At 35.0% G+C, this 19659-nt stretch overlaps 2 protein-coding genes across 3 annotated transcripts; both read right to left on the bottom strand.

The window, feature by feature from the left end:
* Window positions 1–282: 282 nt before the first annotated feature.
* Window positions 283–8273, bottom strand: LOC127958627 (coiled-coil domain-containing protein 15). 2 transcript variants are annotated; one of them, XM_052557534.1, is made up of 10 exons: window positions 7848–8272; window positions 6579–6728; window positions 6291–6440; window positions 6073–6189; window positions 5807–5983; window positions 4358–4453; window positions 3531–3634; window positions 2596–2790; window positions 1809–1957; window positions 283–604 (listed from the first exon to the last, which is right to left on the bottom strand). In XM_052557534.1, the coding sequence occupies exons 1-10, from the start codon at window positions 8049–8051 to the stop codon at window positions 555–557; spliced, it is 1392 nt and encodes a 463-aa protein (XP_052413494.1). In that variant the 5' UTR covers window positions 8052–8272; the 3' UTR covers window positions 283–554. The 2 variants fall into 2 exon arrangements, with proteins under 2 accessions (XP_052413494.1, XP_052413495.1); XM_052557535.1 differs by lacking the exon at window positions 4358–4453 and having other exon boundaries at window positions 7848–8273.
* Window positions 8274–9243: 970 nt separating this feature from the next.
* LOC127958630 (hepatocyte cell adhesion molecule-like) lies at window positions 9244–16640 on the bottom strand. Its single transcript, XM_052557539.1, has 7 exons — window positions 16201–16640; window positions 13311–13652; window positions 12935–13216; window positions 12759–12852; window positions 12580–12665; window positions 11835–11905; window positions 9244–11492 (listed from the first exon to the last, which is right to left on the bottom strand). Exons 1-7 carry the CDS (start codon window positions 16286–16288, stop codon window positions 11163–11165), a joined length of 1293 nt encoding a protein of 430 aa, XP_052413499.1. The 5' UTR covers window positions 16289–16640; the 3' UTR covers window positions 9244–11162.
* Window positions 16641–19659: the final 3019 nt, after the last annotated feature.

The raw sequence follows: 19659 nt of genomic DNA, 5'->3' as shown, positions 1-19659 counted from the left end.
ATATACATATATACACATATATAGTTATATACATAATAAGCCCAATCCTTTACCTATCAAACCTAACGTCCTTTATTAGAAATAAGGATGTTGTTTTCTGGAATGGAAATAAGTACTTCTTACTTCCACAGACAGAAATAAACATGACTGCCATTCATTTACTGACATCTCAACCTGAAGCATATGATGAGGGAATATATGAGGATAATGGCTGAATAACTGTACAAAAGGACACATACACATTTACGTGCATAGCTGTGACACAATAACCAGTCACAGCAGTTGATTTTCCCAGTTCAATAAGGTTTATTAAAACAGTAAAAATGCTGTAAAAATTACAGAGAGGTATGTCAGGAATTTTAAAACCAACTATGAGAACAATGAAAACATATCACACCATAAAATCATTACATTAATACAACACAACACTTCAGGCTGCCCAGTCTTAAAACATGTTCAATAATGACTCTAAAGATGGAATAAAATCACTTCCTTTGAAAATGGACATCCATAGAAGACGCCTTCCAGGTGGACGAATGCTGTCCAAAGCCTCCTTACTTCAGATCACAGCTTAGTAAGATAGACTGCAGGGCCTGAGCATACGCTGCAGAAAACAATCAGAAAGGACCAATAAATAAACTCTAAAGTTGAGTAAATGTCCAAAAAGTTGAGCAATGGTCACGATTACCCTTGTGAAGGAGTTGCTTAATTGTAGTGAATGTGTAATTGTAATCTTAAAAGTATATAAAAAAAAACAAAAAAACAAAACAAAACTACATTTGCAGATACAATAGATACAATATAAAAAAATGCCACTTACTGTAAATGTACTCAAAGAACACTTTCATGGTTACGTTTTCTTAACTTAAAGGTACACTTGTAATAATGTTATTAACAGATATTTTTAAATAGTAAAAATTACATTTTAAATCTTTTTTATTTCTATTTTTTATGTGCTAAGATGCTTAAGCACATGTGAGATACTTAATTAACTGGAGTGTTTTATTCAGTATTACATTTAAAGTGAAAATATTTTAAATGTACTAAACTTCACAAAATACATTACAAATAACAAATATACATTCAATATGCAACATTTTCTAAAGAAACTACATTCAAATGTATTTTATTTTAGCTAGTCAGTTAATTTAGCAGTAAATGTTAACCATATTTTAAAGATAAACAATATATTATATTTTCGTTTAATTGTATGATTGTAAAACATTACATTCACTTTCACTTGAATATATTGTTTTGAAGTATATTCCTTCATAATAAGTACTCGTTTTAATTGAAAACTATGACATCTTTTTTCAGAAGGGTATTTAAAAATAGTTTTTATCTTGTTATAAAATAAGGCTGTTGCTGTGATGAACTAAATCCATGATTAAACTTCAGACTGTCTGGTAAAAATATGTACCGTTATAATTTGTCATGAGAAGTGGAATAACAAAAGATGTCAGTTGTGACCGGTCCCACATGCATTGTCTGTCAAGTCATGGTACTGTGAGTAACAACATTCATGACATGAAAACAGGCAGGACGTGACAAGTTCCCAGCAACACACTCCCAACCAATCAGAACATTTCTGAAGTTCAGTTAAAAGAAGCAGGAATTAGGACCAATGATATTTCTCTGTGGGCGGGGCTATGCCACACACAATGCCACAGAAATAGGAACCAATCACCTGACAAAACGTTGTGTCACTTGGACAAAAAAAATCAGAATTACCCAATACACAGTGTAACAAGACAAAGAAAAGCTCTATTATTCTAATAAAAACTGAAGACACAGAGTGTGTAGTTTACCTTTCGGATTGTTGTAGAAGATGCAGTTGTTGGCGCAGGTGTCCGGATGACTGTCCCAGAAAGAGTCTCCACAGCAGCACAGAGGAGGCAGCTCGGTTTTATTCTTCTCCAGCTTCTCTTTCATTAGAGCCTGCATGGCCTCAATGTATCTGTCACACAATCATCACAGCTCTTTACATACTATTAGAGCACAATTCTGGAAAACAATAGAAGTTATGGTGTATTTATGTTTCGTTTATGGTTATATTTTAGGCTAGGTAAGATGTTACAGATGTTTTATTGTTTTTTTAAATAAATTAATACTTTTAGTCAGCAAGGATGCTTTAAATTGATCGAAAGTGTCAATAAAGGCATTTATAATGTTACAAAATATTTTTATTTTAAATGAATGCTGTTCTTTTGAACTTTATTGTCATTAAAGAATCCTGAAAAAAATTCACCATGTTTTCTTCAAAAATACTAAGCAGCACAACTGTTTTTAATATGGGTAATAATAATAATAAATCTTTATAAACACCAATTTAGCAAATTAGAATGATTTCTGAAGGATCATGTGACACCGACTGCCAAAAATTCAGCTTTGCTATCACAGAAATAAGTTGCATTTTGAAACAGTTTAACCACAATATTTTAATCTAATAATATTTTACAATATAACTGTTTTTAAAGTATTCATGATCAAATAAATGAAGCCTCTAATAGATTTTTTTTTCTAACTTCCCACCCCAAACTTTTGATGCATTTATAATGAACATACTCATAGCAAGATAACTTGTGCAGTATGTACCGTTTGCTTTCTTTGTTCCTCTTTGTTTTCTCTCGTCTCTCTACCTTCTCTGCTGCCTCCTCCTCGTCAAGTCTCAATCGCTCCAAAATCAAATACTCCCTCTCAGCCTTGTCTTTTCTTTCTTCCTCCTGCTGTCGCTGCCTCTCCATCTCCTTCTCCTCTGCTTTCCTGAGTTGTTCTTTTTCATTCTTAATCCTACACACAGAAAAAAAAGTTCTCAGAGTTAATAAAAGAAAGTATAAAGCGCAACATGAAGTCTTTTGTGTTCTTGGACAACATAATAAAAGAAAAATGATGTGTGGTTACTTGCTTCAACAGTACAAAAAATGCACTTAGGCTTAAGGCCAGATTACTAAAATAAACTGAAACAAAACAACTTCTTTGTAAATTTAAATAAAACGTTTTCAAAAAAATCAAATACATTTTAAAAGAATGTTTAATGTTTATATTAAATGTATTGTATATAATATGTTCACATACGTATAAATTAAGTTTGAAATCATTTATTTTTAACTAAATTCTGTATCATCTGTAAAGGGTATACTATACATTTTAAAACATTCTATAAACTGGCTCTACCAGTTCAGGTATAGGAAAACCCATATTAGTTAAAAAGTTTACAATATGTGTATTTGTTATAGGAGTGACATTTTTAAGTAAAATTCATGCCTTTTTTATATTGGTCTTTGTGTCTAAGAGCAATCATTCTAACAGTCTTATTTTTAGTGCATTGTTATCATTATTTTACAGTAACTAGTCAGTCATGTAAACTATTTCCAGTAGCCTGAATACAAGAGAGATGCCAAAAGAGAAGTGAGCAACCATTATGGGGAAAGAAATGAAAATAGACATGCTTTTTAGTAGAAGTGAGATAGGCGATGTAAATGTGTTGCTTTTGCAGAGAAGATACTTGTAAACATGTGGTGAGATTTGACCTTGCAGTTCTCTTCAGATGTTTCCTGTGCCTTTGGTGTTCCTTCACTTGCTCTCGCTCAATGTCCAAGAAGTGGCGTCGATACATGAGGAACTGAGACTGTCTCTGAAACAACACAGTTAGCGCTTTGAAGAAAACAAGATTCCACCTAAATCAAGACTAAACACGAAATACACTACCAGAAATTATATTTTTATTTATCAGTGATCCATTAAATGTAAAACAGATAATACTGAAAAAAATGATCACCATTTGCGCAAAAATATTAAGCAGCACAACTGTGCTTACAAGAAATGTTTCTTGAGCAGCAAATCAATATATTAGAATGAATTTGCATGAATCATGTGGCAGTGGTTTTAAAATATATTAAAATAGACAACAGTTATTTATTTACATTTAGTCAGTTAGCAGACACTTTTATCCAAACGCGACTTACTAATGAGAATGGAAAGAATTAAAATCATCAAAAGAGCAATGATATGGAAGTGCTCAAGACATAGCAAGGTTCTTCTTTTTGTTAATCATAAAATGAAAAAGAAAACAAACAGATAGAAATCAAAAAGATTAGAATAGAGAGATTGTTCGATTTTTTTTATAAAGAAAACAAGTAGTTAATTAACAGATTGCAAGTCTAAAAGTCTAATTTAATTGCTTGAATTGTATTTGCTTTTATTTAATTTGTTTGAATAATTATTAAAATAATGTATATTTTAAATTATTAGGTATTTATTAGAAGATGTAATTGTATTTTTTACATTTATTTGCCACAATTATAAAAATGTACACTGATCTCCCTAATAAAAAGCATTATAAAGCATAATTCCCCACCTGCCTCTTCAGCTCCTCCTGATTCTCATGAGGCCAAAGCACTTGGGAAGCTCTGTAGTCAGTTGTGAAGGAAACAGTGGGATCTGGCTCATACACCTGCAGAGACACCAATATGCATGCAAGAAATAATAAAAGGCATTGGTTTACAGAATAATATTATTTTATGTTGAACATTTTATAAGGGCCATTTGGTGTAAGACAGCACTGATTCAGAAAGTACATCATTATTCTGAAGCGCCCACTTAAACAGGCAGAGAATGTCTATGCTATATGTAAAATGTGTAAATGTAAATATGTATATGTAAAAAAAAAAAAAAAGCAGTGTGTGATGTTTTAGAGACTGGTGAATTTAAAATCAATGGTGTTACAATAATAATTAAGTAAACAACACACTGTTAGCTCATTAAAATAATGTTACAGCAGCAGTATTAGGAGTTTTGGACACCAAGAACCCTCCCAATATGACAATCCCCTTGTGATGCACCTCATCCCTAAAATATAAAGACAGCTATATATTATCATGTATTTAAATGCATTTGTACTGTGAAAAGAAATAGTATGTGTGATGTGATCAAGAGGAGAAAACTAATTGTAGAAAAATAGTTGTTTCCAAATGAAATGTCATTGTCTAAAGCTAATTACTTTTAATGAACTTTTCCTCCATAAAACTATATGCAGATTTGTTGTTTTTTCTTAATCTTAAAAACTAGTGCTGTTAATAGAATAAAATAATCACAATTATAGTTAGAAGCAGAAACAAATGTTAATATTATCAAATTTGGAAAAAATGAATGTGTAAAAAGTGAAATGTATTCATCTAAATGTTAAAATGTGACAGCCTTAACATATGTCTAGTATCTCATGCCAGTTAAAAACAAACAAACAAACAAACAAACAAACAAACAAACCATCAAAAATAAAAAAACAATAGACCAGGGATTTCCAAAGAGTTGACCAGGGACCAACAGGAGTGCGCAATGTTGTTGTGTGATGGGAGGGTTTAGAGAAAAAAAGAATGTTCTAATAACACACACACACACACACACACACACACGCACAAACACACACATATGTATACAGTATATAAATTAAGAAAACAAACAATTGTGCATTGTTCACATGAAGAAAAAGCATGTGCATGCGTCTTGGTACTCTCCAAAATGGCGCATAAAAGGTTTTCATGTAGCTTCATAAAATTACAGTTGAACCACTGATTTCACATGAACTACTTTAACGATCTCCTCAATACTTTCTGTGCGTTGACCGCGTTAGGACCCTGGCTGTCCGTGGAGGGTCAAAAAACTCTCTGATTTCATCAAAACATCTTAATTTGTTTTCCGAAAATGAACAAAGGCCTTACAGGTTTTAAATGACATAAGGGTGAGTAATTAATGACAGAATTCTATTTTGGGGTGAACTATCCCTTTAAACCACACTACATCTTCTTACCATGTCATTCTGAAAAGTAACAGTCTTGCTTCTGTGGCGATGCAAATGAAGAGGTTGATCATGCTGCCCCAAAAGCATCTCATCTTCCACTTCAACATCCTGCTCGTTCTCCTCTCCTCCATCATTTGTACTTTCAGCATAATCCTTCTGATCTTTCCAAGTGTGTGATTCAAGTTTCTGTATATAACAAAAGGCGAAGATATTAATACTACAACATTGATTGTTCAGGTCTCAAAAATGACCCTAATGCATCATGCATGACTCACTTCTCTCGCTGTGGATCTTTTCCATCTCCCACCAGGTAGCTGTGAGAGTTCATCACCCTCTTGCACTGTCTGATGAGCAGCTAGTCTGTGTCTCACCTGCTTCCTGACTTTAGTGACCTGGACAAGCGTAAAGAAACTCACCCTTACATCTCTATTCTGCCAAATCACACATGCAAAATGATCCACATAGATGTATGAAGCTCTGTAAACACCCGTACATGTGTATGTGTAAGGTGATGTGAAGAAACAGCCTCCGTCCCCGGAGCGCTGACACAGCGAAAGCTGGGACTGCAGATTGCTCGCTCCCCATGTGTCCAGGACGGGAATAAATTGATGGTTTGTTGCGATACTTTGCTGTCACATTCAACCTGAAGATAGTGTTCACATTAATAATTTTATGAGCGTGGGTATTTAAGAATTCGTTAGGACACATTTGGAATTTCCACTGCCATATATAGTTCAAGTAAAGCGAAGCCATAATAAGATGTCATGAAGTGATCTCTTACTGTCTCATATGATTTCAGTAGCTGCTGTTGTTTGCGCAGACGGGTCTGCTGCAACACACGTTCACGGACTGCATGCTGAAATCGGCGCAGACTCTCCTCTTTCTCTCGTCTTGTCTCCTCTAGAAGCTCTTCTGTGCGCAAAGCCTGGACCTTCCATGCACACAGGGATACATTTACAGGACATGTGTGTCTGTGAATCCTTTAGCCGTCTGCATCAGATACCCACTAGTAGGAACTTTCCATAAATCTTCTTCAGTCTCAAGATGTCATTTTTATATGAGTCTATTGGTTTGGGTTTGCAATTTATGTAAAACTAATTTGAGATATGTCTAAAAATGGTGTCTCCAAAAATATCCTAAAAACACCTCTCCAAGATGCGTAAAAAAACTTACCTGCAAAGCTAGCAGAAAAACTATGCGCAAGAGCACCTAGGACAAAAGATGCTTTAAATTCAAAGGATGGTCACACTAAATGTTGATTTTATTTAGTTTATAGAATTGAGTTGATAAAGAAAATCTATTCATGACATTATTTTCGAGAGCATCCTCATTTTACAGCATTTTTACACAAGTGTGTAAAACCTTTAACAGTACTGGAGCTTTGCAGGTAGGATTCTTGAAGCATCTTGGAGATGTTGCCACAGTTCTTCTGGATTCAGTCTGTCGCAGTTTGTTCTGTTTCTTCATGTCATGATATATATAACCAGTGGTATTATTACTGTATTATTATTATTACATATTTTATTAGGATTTTTATTTGTACATTTTCTTTTACTTTTTTTTTTGTATTATTTGTATTCATTTTTATTTTATTTTTTTACTATAGTTTTTTAATGTATTTATTATTGTTATTTTTCATCAGTTTTAGGTGGAATTAAAAGCTTTTTATGTTGTTTAATAAATGTATTTATTTATTTATTTTTTCAATTATTTTATTACAATTAATGTTTATTTTATTTCAACTTTAATTATCAAGTTTTAGTTCATGATAGTTACTCAGATAACGGCAATTGAGATTTTGCTCAGTAGCAGCTAATAAGATGTTTGGGCCCAAATGTTGGATTGTGGTTAATGTACTTTTTTTTTTTTTTTTTCTATACATTTCCCTTTAATTGTTGAACAGGCCATAATCATCTTGAGATGGATGGATACAATTAATGAGACACCAACATGAACCGTAATACTGTTAAGTGCATTCAAGAAAACTCGTGTTCAACATCTCTAACTTAATGTACATCTCTCATGTTATCATATTATTGTAAGTTGTTACCGCGGGATGCTCGTGACTCTCATCGCCGCTCTCCACCCAAACAGCCACAGGCGCCACAGCCGGGTTCCTCTCTGCCAACACTCTCACATCTTTGGCCTTTCTCCTGCTTCCAAAGGTTGTCCTTTTGTATTCTTTTAAGAGCTTCTTTTGTGTCATCGAAGAGCAAACCCTTTCTTTAACGTTAGATGTTTTTGCTTGATTCATTTTCGCGGAAAACCCTGGTAACTTGGATATGAATTGGTAACTTAACGTATAACTATCATTTACGGCATTTTGGGAGCCACTTATGTTCAGTGACTTTTTACAGTACAGCGGTTCATAATATTGTTACTGTCCTTATACAAATAGCGTTAATATTTACACTGCTGTAACTGTCAGAAGTATAGCTCCGTTGTCAATGACGCTAACAGAATCACAACTTTCAGACACACACGCCCATTTATGCTTCTATTGGCTACAGCTTGTAAAGGTAAACTCTAATTCGTCGAAAGCAACGCCATTCAAAACTTGTGGCGATTAGGTCACGCCCGATGTGCTCATAAATGAAAGTTCGATTAGAAAAAGAAAACCTGCTCGTTTTAGTTCCACAATGACTGAAATTAAATATGGTGGTTTTACGCAGAATTCCATATACTTAAAATTCGTATAAATCTGATTTATATTGTGCATCAGTTTTAAACGGGGCTGTGTTACTATTATTATTATTATAAAAAATAATTTGAAACATCGTCTTATCATTTTAAATGGCCACTGTTGTTAGAACTGTAAGCTCGTTTTCATCAAGGAATAATAATAATAATAATTAATAATAATAATAATAATAATAATAATAATAATAATAATAATAATAATAATTAACTTTATTATAACGAATGCAATTTAAACTTAGAATTCCAAGGTAAATAAACAAACTTTGAAAAAGATGAAAAAGTCGCAATACTTAAAATAATGATAATAATAATAATTGTAATAATAATTTATTACTATTATTATTTGTTTTAATTTTTTTTTTATGCTTCCATGACTACTTATGATAGTATATTAAAACTTTTTGTTTTCATGCTTGAAGCTGTTTTGGACGGATTGTTTTTACTCTGTGTTATTTATTAGGATTCCCTGCACTTATTTGGGTTTCTGTCTCCAACTTATACATTTATGCATGGGTATGAATCAACACAAGAACAGCCTGCTCCCTTTACAATGCCTGTTCTCAACGGCCGTGCCCTTGCGTAACAAGGAGCCTACTGTGTCCTTTGTGTGAATCAGCATGCACATTGTCTCTCCCTTTTCAGGAACAGTATGAACTTCAGTGAGAAAGATTACATAATGCTCAGATTATGAGCAGAAGAAGATTGGACAAAATAACAACAAATGTGTGAAAGATTGGACTCAGGTCTTTCTCAATCTTCTACTTAACATCTTTATTACAGATCAACTGAACTTGTGATTTACATTCACCAAAATAAAAACAGGAAATGGAAAAACTAGAAAAAGAAAGACAAACATTCACTGTTGGCTTGACAAAGTTTCCTGAAGTATACAACAGGGTTGTTTAATCTCACATTTGGGTCAAATGTGGACTAACTCAATTGATGGGTTAATTTTTTTAAATCAAAAAGTTGGGTCAAACTAAATTGCTATTGTGTTGTGGTCTTCTGGGTGCTAAGTTATTTGAACAGTTTCTACGGCAGGCGTAAAAAAAAAAAAAAAAAAAAAAAAGTAAATTTACCCCCCATTTTTTTTATGTTAATGCATGTAAATGTTCTGACATACAGTATAGAGTTGCATTTGCATCTGCATTTTTATATTCACTCTATACTGTATGTCAGTATATTTACAGACATAAACATAAAAAAAAAAAAAAAATGTTGGTTAGGGTGTACTGAATGGTTGTTATGCAATTACAGTAGAGTATTCTGCTAATTGGTTGCTATATTCAGAAGTTTTTTTTCCCCAAAAAAGGATATAGAATACTGGTTGAACAATATACTGTATACTGGTATTAGAAGGTAAGCTAAATGTAAAGTTAAAAAATATTCCTAATATGTTGACATTTTTGTTGAAAATAGCCTGCTTTTATTTGTTGAGACATGCCTTTACTTTTATAGACCCGTAATTGAATTATTTGCGATGTCTGAGTTGTGATGCGCGAAAGGGATGTTTGCTAAAGCTGTTTGAAAACTTGCTTTATTTTGTAGTTCTGCCAGATGACACTAGTAGCGCAGACACATGCTACCTTACCTTAAACTTGATGTAATAAAATAACTAAAACTTTTGTATTTTTGTATATTTTTATTTGTTATTGTTATTATATGTCTATTATAGTAGTTGTGCAAAGCATATAATCAAATACTTTTTTTTTATCCCCCCTCCACCGCACGTTTGATAATGTCAAATTGGTAATGAAAAGCCCATAGTTGTAATTAAACAAATTTAATTCAACTATAAATAATCTGTAGGACTGTGCCAAATTGGTGGATTTAGCTTAAAGGCTTTGTCAAGCCAGCACAATCACATTGACGTACCCAGACATCTCTGACAGCGAAACTATTCTAGCGTGTTAAATCCACTAAACATTCACAATGTGCTTTGAAAAAGTGTATTAAAGGGATAGTTCACCCAAAATGAAAATGTTGTCATTATTCATCCTCACGTTGTTCCAAACCAGTAAGACAACACAAATTAAGATATTGTTGATAACACATGAAACCTGGCCCTTCATAGACAGCAGATGTAAGTTACAAGAATACCTTTTGTGTGCAAGGAAAATAAAAGTAATGAGTTAATTTAGAGTTAACCTGCTAACTCTAGTTCTTCTCTTCCGGTCAGTCTCCTCCACCATTTATTTGTGTCGAACACTGACACAGAAAAGAAGATTTTTTTTTCATAAAGTCGTTATTTTTGTTTCCTTTTCAGACAAAAATACTTTTATAGATTCATAACATTACAGTTGAACCACTGATGTCACATGGTCTATTTTAATGATAGCCTTACTACCTTTCTTGCTGTCTATGGAGGGTCAGAGAGCTCTCGGATTTCATCAAAAATATCTTAATGTGTGTTCCGAAGATGAACGAAGATCTTACAGGTTTGGAATGACATGATGGTCAGTTAATGGCAAAATGTTCTTCTTTTTTTCATCCCTTTAACATGATAAAGCTAAACAAGTTTGAAATGCAGAGTTTTGGAGCATAAACATATATATGTCTTTACAAATTTACATACATTAAGGCAAAAGTATTTGTGGAGGTCAAAAGAGTATCTGTCTTTTTGCAGCATGTGCATGGGCTCTGCAAAAGTGGTCAGTGCTATCATTTATGTTTTTGGGAAGCCTCTGGGTTCCTGTGGAGGGGTGGATAGATCCCTAGGTATCCTGGCTGGAGACGATGACGCAGGGCGCTGAGAGGCCCGACCGGACTCTCGGCTGCGAGTTGAGGAGGAGGCTGGTGGGCTCTGACTGTGTACCTTCCTCCGGCGATGGTGCGGTGGAGATTTAGTGGAGGTGCTAGGGTATCTGCGAGAGGAGCGCGCTGGCAGCTCAAGCGAGTCGGATGGAGGAGGTATTGAGCTGCTGTAGCTCGGAGGGCTGCTGCTGATGGAGGTGCATGTTTCACACAATGACGCTGGTTCGCCAGGAGGAGAATCCTGAGGATGTCAAGTGCAGGCATTTACAGTCTTTACACGCCTACATCAATGCACTTTCATTTTATCAAGACACGCAAAACAAAGCTGTTCTTGTAGCTCAGAAATAGGATAATCTCATAACCTATTCTGCTGTACAGTATATAAGAATGTGTGAGAAAAGCATAAATATTAATGTTAAATGTAAAGAAATGTTGCAGTCAGGTGAATGCTGGTTCAACCTTTGCTCTCTGAATCATAGACAGCTTTACTGAGGTAATGAGGCACTCATCCACTTGAAAAGCTATTTTTAAACATAAAGCAGGTATGCTGGGAGAGGGGGATTAAATAATGATGTGATAATACCTTCTCTTTTAGGATGTAAAGTGATACAGGATTCCTGAGCTCATGATCAATCATTATTGGGATGGCATCATCTAGAAAGATATATAAAAATTTAAATGGTGGAGCAGAGAAACATAGCGGTATTACTGATACGTTGCTTTCTCTTGTCGTTACACTTGTATATTTACTATATTAAATAACCATTTGTTGCAAATTGTATGTATTGTACACTTGAAAATAGCATATTTGACCAAAATGTCAGCATTGTCAGCAAGCTGAATAAATATTGATATGGTAAATGTTTAAATAGTTACCAATGAATAGGACACTACATTTTGTTGAAAATCTGTGGGATACTGATTAAAAACTTCTTATACATGTTTACTTTAATAAGAATGAACTCGTGAATAAGCTGTCCTCAGTGATTGCTGATCTTTTTCGATATTATGGAAGGCAACATTACAATGTCTGTTTAACAGAATATTTTTCCTCTTTTGAATTGAGAGATGAGTAAACTTTTTTTTTTTTTTTTATTCCTGTGGTAGTAAACAATAAAGCAGATATTTTAACTGATAATTTTGTCAGTTCACTATACCGAGGGTTATGTTTTATGGCAATCAACAATACATCAGAACATTTATTTTAATTTGATCATAAATCATTAAAAAGGTAATACATGGACCTGTTTGCTTAGTGTGCATTTGTTGTTATCAGCATTTAATATGGAGAGTAAATCAATATGAAAAAAAAACATAATTATACACACCCTCTGGCTTGACGTCTTGATACCTGATGTGATGGTTTTGTTGAATAGATCTTGGTTTAATAGTTTTGGACTTCTGTCTTTTTGATCTGTTAATTAAAGTATTTGTAGTGACATATCAGTTTACCATCATTGTTAACATAAGAATATACACAAGGGGCAAAGAAAGAAAGAAAACATACTTCTTTGATGGCTTCCAGCAAGCACACACAGTTACAAGAATGACAAGGACGAAGATGCCAACTGTAGACAATATGATATAAAGAGAGCTTCTTTCTGGAAACAACAGAACATTTTTAGCCATTTTCAGCAAACATGACACAAATGAATGAATTCTGTTCAAATAACCCGTCCTTACTGTAAACGGTGAGTCTGACTAGTGGACTTCTCATGCTACTAATGGGGTTCTCCACCATACAGCTGTAGACATCATCATCAACAATCTGAACACGTGTGATGGTCAGGACCTTCTGATCCCGGGACAGCAGAAGACGGGTCTCGTTTAGTAATGGATGACCACCTTTTGCCCAGCTGTAGGTGGCCTTAGTGCCTGTTTCATGGGTGCAGTTTAGTGTGAAATTCTCCGTCAGTTCCACCACAGTGGAGGTGACCATGTTGACTTGTGGCTTAGAGATTGGCTCTGGCAAATTTTTAGGAATGGTTTTATTGTTATGAGTTGCTGGTATCAGTAGATTAATAACAATTATGATTCTGTAATGTTACATTTTTCTTACCATCCACCGTCAGATCGATGCTGCTTTCTCCAGTGAAGGTGTCATCCGTGATGGAGATCTCTACTTCATAAGTGCCCTCATCAGACAGCCTGAGGTTATGGAGCAGCAGCGTCCCATTCTCAAAAACAAGGATACGGTCTCTGTATTCTGGTCGCAGGTTACCAATGATCTCCGTACCGATGGACTGGACCACTGTAACAGGTTTGTCCCTTTTCAATTGCCATTTGATAACAGGAGGGTCCAGACTGGTGCTTGAGTAGCGGACCGAGAGCAGAGCTTCTCCACCCACTGTCCCTCTGATTAGGGTGTCAAGACTGGTGATGTTCACTCCCTGAACACATGCTGTGACATAAACAATCTAATTTAAAATCTGCCAAAATGTGAAGAGGCCAAGTCAGCAGTGAAGTCATTATCAAAGAGTTTATAAAGAGTCATTACCTGAACTGTTGTTGACTGCACTCAAAAAATATTTAGGCCTAAATTTAGGATTTCTGTTTTTGAATTGCATGTAAAATCTGGAGTTACTCAATTGTAGGAGAAAAGATTACACATTATATAAATTAAAAAGTATAACATTTTTATACTAACCCAGGTTCATTAGAATTCCCCTATTGTTTCCACACACAGGGAAGATTATACTTAATTTGTCAGTTTGTTAAGGCATCATCCTGTCTTCTATTTGACTGTCAATGCACATAATGCTAATAACACTCATCAGATCCCATTGCAGAGAGGGCAAAAACACAACTTAGAGAAAGTGCATTTTCACAGTCCAAGACACCTTTTACAATCCAACTCTTATGATATTGACGAGTCACATTTGAGCACATTCAAGCCAAAAATGGGTAACTACTCTGTTATGACACTCTCGGGAACAGCAGGCGAAGTCATAACAAATAACTAACTATATAATCAAGCATAGTTCTAGCAATATACACTACAATTTACATTTAAAAGTATGCATTTTTCTATTTGAATATTTGAAAATGTAAGTTATGCCTGTGAGGGCAAAGCTGAATTTTCAGCATCATTATTCCAGTCTTCAGTGTCACATGATCCTGTACTATAGGTTCACGCATCACTGTCAATTTTCCTCTATGGCTTGACTCACTAATGCCATACATGGCATTAAAGCTGTTAGAATTCTAACGTAAAGCATCAAAAATTATCATTCTCTGTCTGATAACCAGCAGAATAAAGGCTGTGTGGAAACAGCCAATATCCTTGGTAACTGCTTACAGTGCGAAAGGCCAGCCAGAGATGAGCACACAAAAGCTTGCATTGTTTGGCCCAATTTCCTGGCATGAAAAGGACCTACTGAGCGACAAACAATCATTTTGATTAGATGAAAAGTGACACACGGGGCTCCTGTGACTCTGTTGATGCCAACATTGGCCAATTGTACTACACAAACAGCTTTTTAAGTATCATTATGTGCAGATAGGAATGGGTTTTCATGATGTTGTAAATAGCAATATAAAGTACACTAAAAGTCGTCTTTGTCCTTCTAGTAACATTGTATTTGCTATCTAATGCTGCTATCTGTAACACTAGACAACAAAAACCAATAGAAACTTTTTTTTTTTTTTATTTAAATTTCTAAATATCATTGCATTATATTGCATTATGCACACACACACGACCCTGGACCACAAAATCAGTCATAAGGGTACATTTTTTTTAAATTTAGATTTATACAACATATGAAAGCTGAATAATACACTTTCCATTGCTGTGTTCAGTTTTTATGTCCAGAAAGTAAGATTAAATTTTGTAATGTAAATAAATGAAATCTAAACCTTGAATTAAAGCTTTTGTTTTCCTTAAGTTGCTTCAGTCCAGTAATTTTTTTTTTCTTGAAATTTTACTTACAATATGAAGTCATTGGTAACACTTTATTTTAAGGACCAATTTTCACTATTAACTTTTTGCTTACTAGCATGCATATTAATAGCATATTGGGTGTTTATTAGTACTTATAAAGCACATATTAATGCCTTATTCTGCATATTCTAGATCCCTTAATCAAGTCATGTACCCAAAAATTAACAATTACCTCACTAACTATTAATAAGCAGCTAATAATGAGTTTATTGAGAGAAAACGCTTAATGGTTAATATTTCTATAGGCTATTGAAAAATACTGAAAAAGATTGTCAAGGCAAAAGACGTACCAATTTACTAAAAGGCCTTCTATATGCTAAAAATATATAAAATATAATTTCGATGACAAATGACATGTAGAAGGTGGAAGATTGTGTGCAACGTTTTTCAACAAAGTCTAGATTATGATGGTCATTTAGGGCCTTATTTGCATATCACATATGATACAGTAAGCTTTATAGGGGTTAAATAAAGTGCAATAGTTCTTTTTCAAGCATAGCATTTCATAAAAAGACATTTGGCTCCAAATGAAAAAAACAAAAGATATTATGTTATTAAGATAAGAAGTATTGTGACATTTTTTGGCTGCCAAACATCCACAAAAACATCACACTGATTCCAGAAAGATTCACACTGATTAAAAGATTCCAGAAAAGCTCAAAAAGCAATACCAGTTAAAAACTTTAGAATGTTTTTTATTTGCTACTTGATTTGATATTTGTTTACCTTATGCTATGAAATCCATATATCACATGTGTGATAGAAGAGCCCAAAGGGGTCTAAATACAATATTTATTTAGTCTACATCAATAGATAATATAGTTATGTTCTGGTTTCTATTGATTAATAAATCAGTCTGAACTAGACATTGACCGGCAATGACATAAATTCAATATAAAAGGGAAATTGTTCTTTAACTTCCAGCCATAACTACGCCATAAGCCCTCAGTCAAGGCCAACAGTACAGCATTGTTTTTTGATAAAAAGTTACATTTGTCCCTCTTACCTGAATGAATCAGAACTGCAAGGATCAGGAGGAGAGGAGCAGCAAAAACAGTCGATGCCCAAGAGAAAGCCTCCTTCTGTGCCTTCATCTTGGGACTAACATTCACAGTCTTACCAAAACAATTAGCATGATTTATTCACTCTGAGCACGTCCCTTAACTCGGAGTCTTGCCATCCTCACAAGGCTGGGCTATGCCATGCTGCTGACACACACACACACACACACACACACACACACACGGATGGGCACTCACACACACATGTGCATGTGTGCACGCATTATCACAACCAGTATACTATGATGGCATGTTTGTGTCGCTGAATGGGTCTGTTTGTGTAAGGGGGAGAAGGGGGTTCTAATATATGTGTGGGGAGATTGTTGTTGCTTCATGGCCTGACAGTTGTTTTTCACAAATTATTTTTTCTTTAGTAATTAAGATAATAATATAATGAAATAACAGGATTCTTAATAATAATAATAATAATAATAATTGTGCAACAGGACTTATAAATAATATATTATCTTATATCAATTAAATTTGAGAAATTAAACTAATGGTATTAAAAAATATATAAATAAAATAAAAACAACGACAATGACAAAGACAAAGCAGCATTAGCAGTAGTTTACAGGGATAATTCAAACAATAACAGAAATTCCATCATCGTTTAAATGCCCTTGTGTTGTTCCAAACATGTATTACTTTATTTCTTCTGCAGAACACCAAACATTTTTACAGCAGCTCCCATTGGCTTCCATTGTATTTTTGCACATATTTTTGGATGAACTATCTCTTTAAGACTCTAAGAGAACCAGTTGATTTTAGAATGTGCAAATGGGCAATTGACAAATAGGCATGGACAAAGTAGATTTTATGGTGAAATGTAATTTAATAGTTTCAAAATAGTTTTAGAGTTATGATGTCATATAATACCTAAATGAAACTCAGTCAATACAAGAACAGAATTTTGTCAGTGATTTGTGATTTATTTCCAGTAACGTTGCTGAATTTATTTGGTATATAATATTTACCCCCAAATTTGACAAACACAACAATTACACAGTCTGTACAACTTTTGCTGTTTATTAGTAATTTTCTACATACAGTATTGAAACCTTTGTATTATTCTTATACATCTGCCCATCTGTCTCTTTTGAACGCTGTCTCTTTTAAGGCTGTCTCTTGCCTTAAGTTATAAGCTGTTCATGTTTTTAATCAATGAAAACATGCTGTAGTAAAACTGTTGTAAAGATTTTGATATGCAAAATACCCCACAAGTTTAAAGATTCTTTCAATGCCAGGAACCTTTTAATAAGTTTAGATATGAAGCTGGGGTTTCATGGGGCATACAATGCTGCCCTCCACTGGTTTTAAATCACCAAATTGACCCTTCCTTCTCTGTCCCACTGTAAAATGGACAGTGTTTCTTCAGGGTCTCCAGGTTGACTTTATCTCTTAATGAATAACAGTCATTCATTGAACTGGGGCAAACACAGAAAGGAAGGAAGGAAGGAAGGAAAGAAACAAGGAAGGAAGAAAATCTTTCCTGTACATAAACTACAGGCTAGGTGCTAATCACCTTAAAGCAAAGTGAACCTTATCCAAATTCACATTAACATTTATGTTCACATTTCTCTTTAAAAACAGTGCAGTACAGTACAGGAAGTAATTAAGCCAGTGACTAATTCGTTTTCCATATACTGTAAGTCAGTGTAGGTGTAATGACCTCTTGTCACAAACAAGCTTGTATATGTCAGTATGAACATGGTTTCTGTTCTAAACAAAAGGCATATTTACCAACAAAAAAAGCAGAGATGAAAGGCGAACATATGAGCCAACAGAAGCAGGAGGCAACACTATAGCAGATTTTGTCTGTGTTGCCATTGGAAACCTGAGTGAAATTCATATTTCATAACTCTCCCACCCCCGGCTGAGTCCCTGGACGTGTCAGAGCGAGTGGGAGCCAACGTGGGCGTAAAGTGGGCTCAGAGGCTCCAAAGCAACTTAAGGCTCTCATCCCACAGTGCAACACAGAGCAGGATATTCAGTTACTACTCATGGATTCAGACATGCTTGGGTTGTTGCTATGATGAATTCCTGGAGTTGTGATTTGCTTTGATTTGAACTATGTGCCCTTAAGCGCCTGTTTTTGAGAATGGGTCTTAAAAGAGTATTTTTAGATCAGAAAGTAGTATTTTTTTAGAGATGTGTTAATATGTGAAAGAAAAGGAAATAACGTTTTATGATAAACACACACACTTCTGTGATATACACTATTCAATTTTGTTCATTTCATGGTGGAATGCCACATCAGACAAAGACAAATTTGACCTTGAATTGAAGACAATGGAGAATTCATGAATCCATGTGCTTGTTAAAAGACACATGAGGAAACCTATCATGTGCAGGTTGTTTGCTTGGGAATAGAGTACACACATACAGCACTCAAAGTTGCTGTTGAATTTACTGAGACAAGCTCACATTGAGGAAGCTAATATCATCCCACTTGTCCCTCTTTTTGAGGGATCAGGGACAAATGTCTGCCGAGGTAGCAGAAAGACTTAGATTGTGGGTATAGCAAAAGTTTTCAGACAGTGGTCACTTTTTCTCAATCCTGATTGCTGGCTTGAACAATCTGGTGGATCAGGAGGCCCAGTCTCTGGCATCTTCCGATGCAGCAGGATGCATGTTGCTGGTGACATTTAGCTCAGAGGTGCTGGATGAGGTTGGAGATGACAAAGAAACTGTATACAGCAAGCCCTCTCCTTCAGCCGCACATGTAGGAAACTGTTGGATGTTATGGCCCATGCCACAGCTAGATTGGAACTGTGTCACCCCAAGATGTTAAGGAGATGCTGGCTAGCTAATTTTCACAGGGTGAGGCATCCTTATTGAAGGGTCTGGTCTTGCCGTCCAAAAGGTTACAGACCACTTTTTGGTTGTTTGGCAGATCACATGGAGCAGTGGGTTGGGCTGGGGATGCCTTGCACAAGATGTGTTGCAGGCATACCTGATCTTCTGACTTGGATCAGGGGCAGGGTTTGTCCCCTGAACAGTGCTGAACTGCTTGACACCACAGACTTGTCCATGCTTGTCCATGCTTGAGAGGCGAGAACATGTGCTCAGAGAAGTGTGCTGGGGGCACAAGAGGTTAAGTGCTTACATCAGGCTCTGAGACTGGATTAATGATGTAAGAAATGTGTGTTGCAATAATGGATATTGCACTTTTCATGACAGTAATCTGGTAAATTCAGTACACTGCTGAGGTAATGGATAAGGAGGTTGGTTGCCATCCATTCTGGTTCCAGTTGCCTTCTTCAACTCGATAAGAGTCTTGAGATTGAAGGAAGAAAAAATAATCTTTTCTCTTGAGCTACTTCAGAGCCTCTGGGACTGATGACATACTGTACAAGCATTCCATCAATTCTCCTCCAGCTGAGAGGTTATGAGAGTGGGCA

Source organism: Carassius gibelio, chromosome B5 (genome assembly GCF_023724105.1).
Source record: "Carassius gibelio isolate Cgi1373 ecotype wild population from Czech Republic chromosome B5, carGib1.2-hapl.c, whole genome shotgun sequence".
Lineage (NCBI taxonomy): Eukaryota > Metazoa > Chordata > Actinopteri > Cypriniformes > Cyprinidae > Carassius > Carassius gibelio.
Note: the sequence above shows the minus strand (reverse complement) of the source record. Positions and strands in the feature narration are given on the sequence as shown.

Excerpts from the sequence above, each read along its gene's own strand:
- LOC127958627 (XM_052557534.1), bottom strand. The coding sequence starts at position 8,051 with ATGAATCAAGCAAAAACATCTAACGTTAAAGAAAGGGTTTGCTCTTCG. Across the intron at positions 6,190-6,290 it reads ATCACCTTACACATACACAT|GTCACTAAAGTCAGGAAGCA; the intron begins GTACGGGTGTTT and ends ACGCTTGTCCAG. Across the intron at positions 4,454-5,806 it reads TTACTTTTCAGAATGACATG|GTGTATGAGCCAGATCCCAC; the intron begins GTAAGAAGATGT and ends GTGTCTCTGCAG.
- LOC127958630 (XM_052557539.1), bottom strand. The coding sequence starts at position 16,288 with ATGAAGGCACAGAAGGAGGCTTTCTCTTGGGCATCGACTGTTTTTGCT. Across the intron at positions 13,653-16,200 it reads TGCAGTTCTGATTCATTCAG|CATGTGTTCAGGGAGTGAAC; the intron begins GTAAGAGGGACA and ends TTTATGTCACAG. Across the intron at positions 12,853-12,934 it reads AGTCAGACTCACCGTTTACA|AAAGAAGCTCTCTTTATATC; the intron begins GTAAGGACGGGT and ends TGTTGTTTCCAG.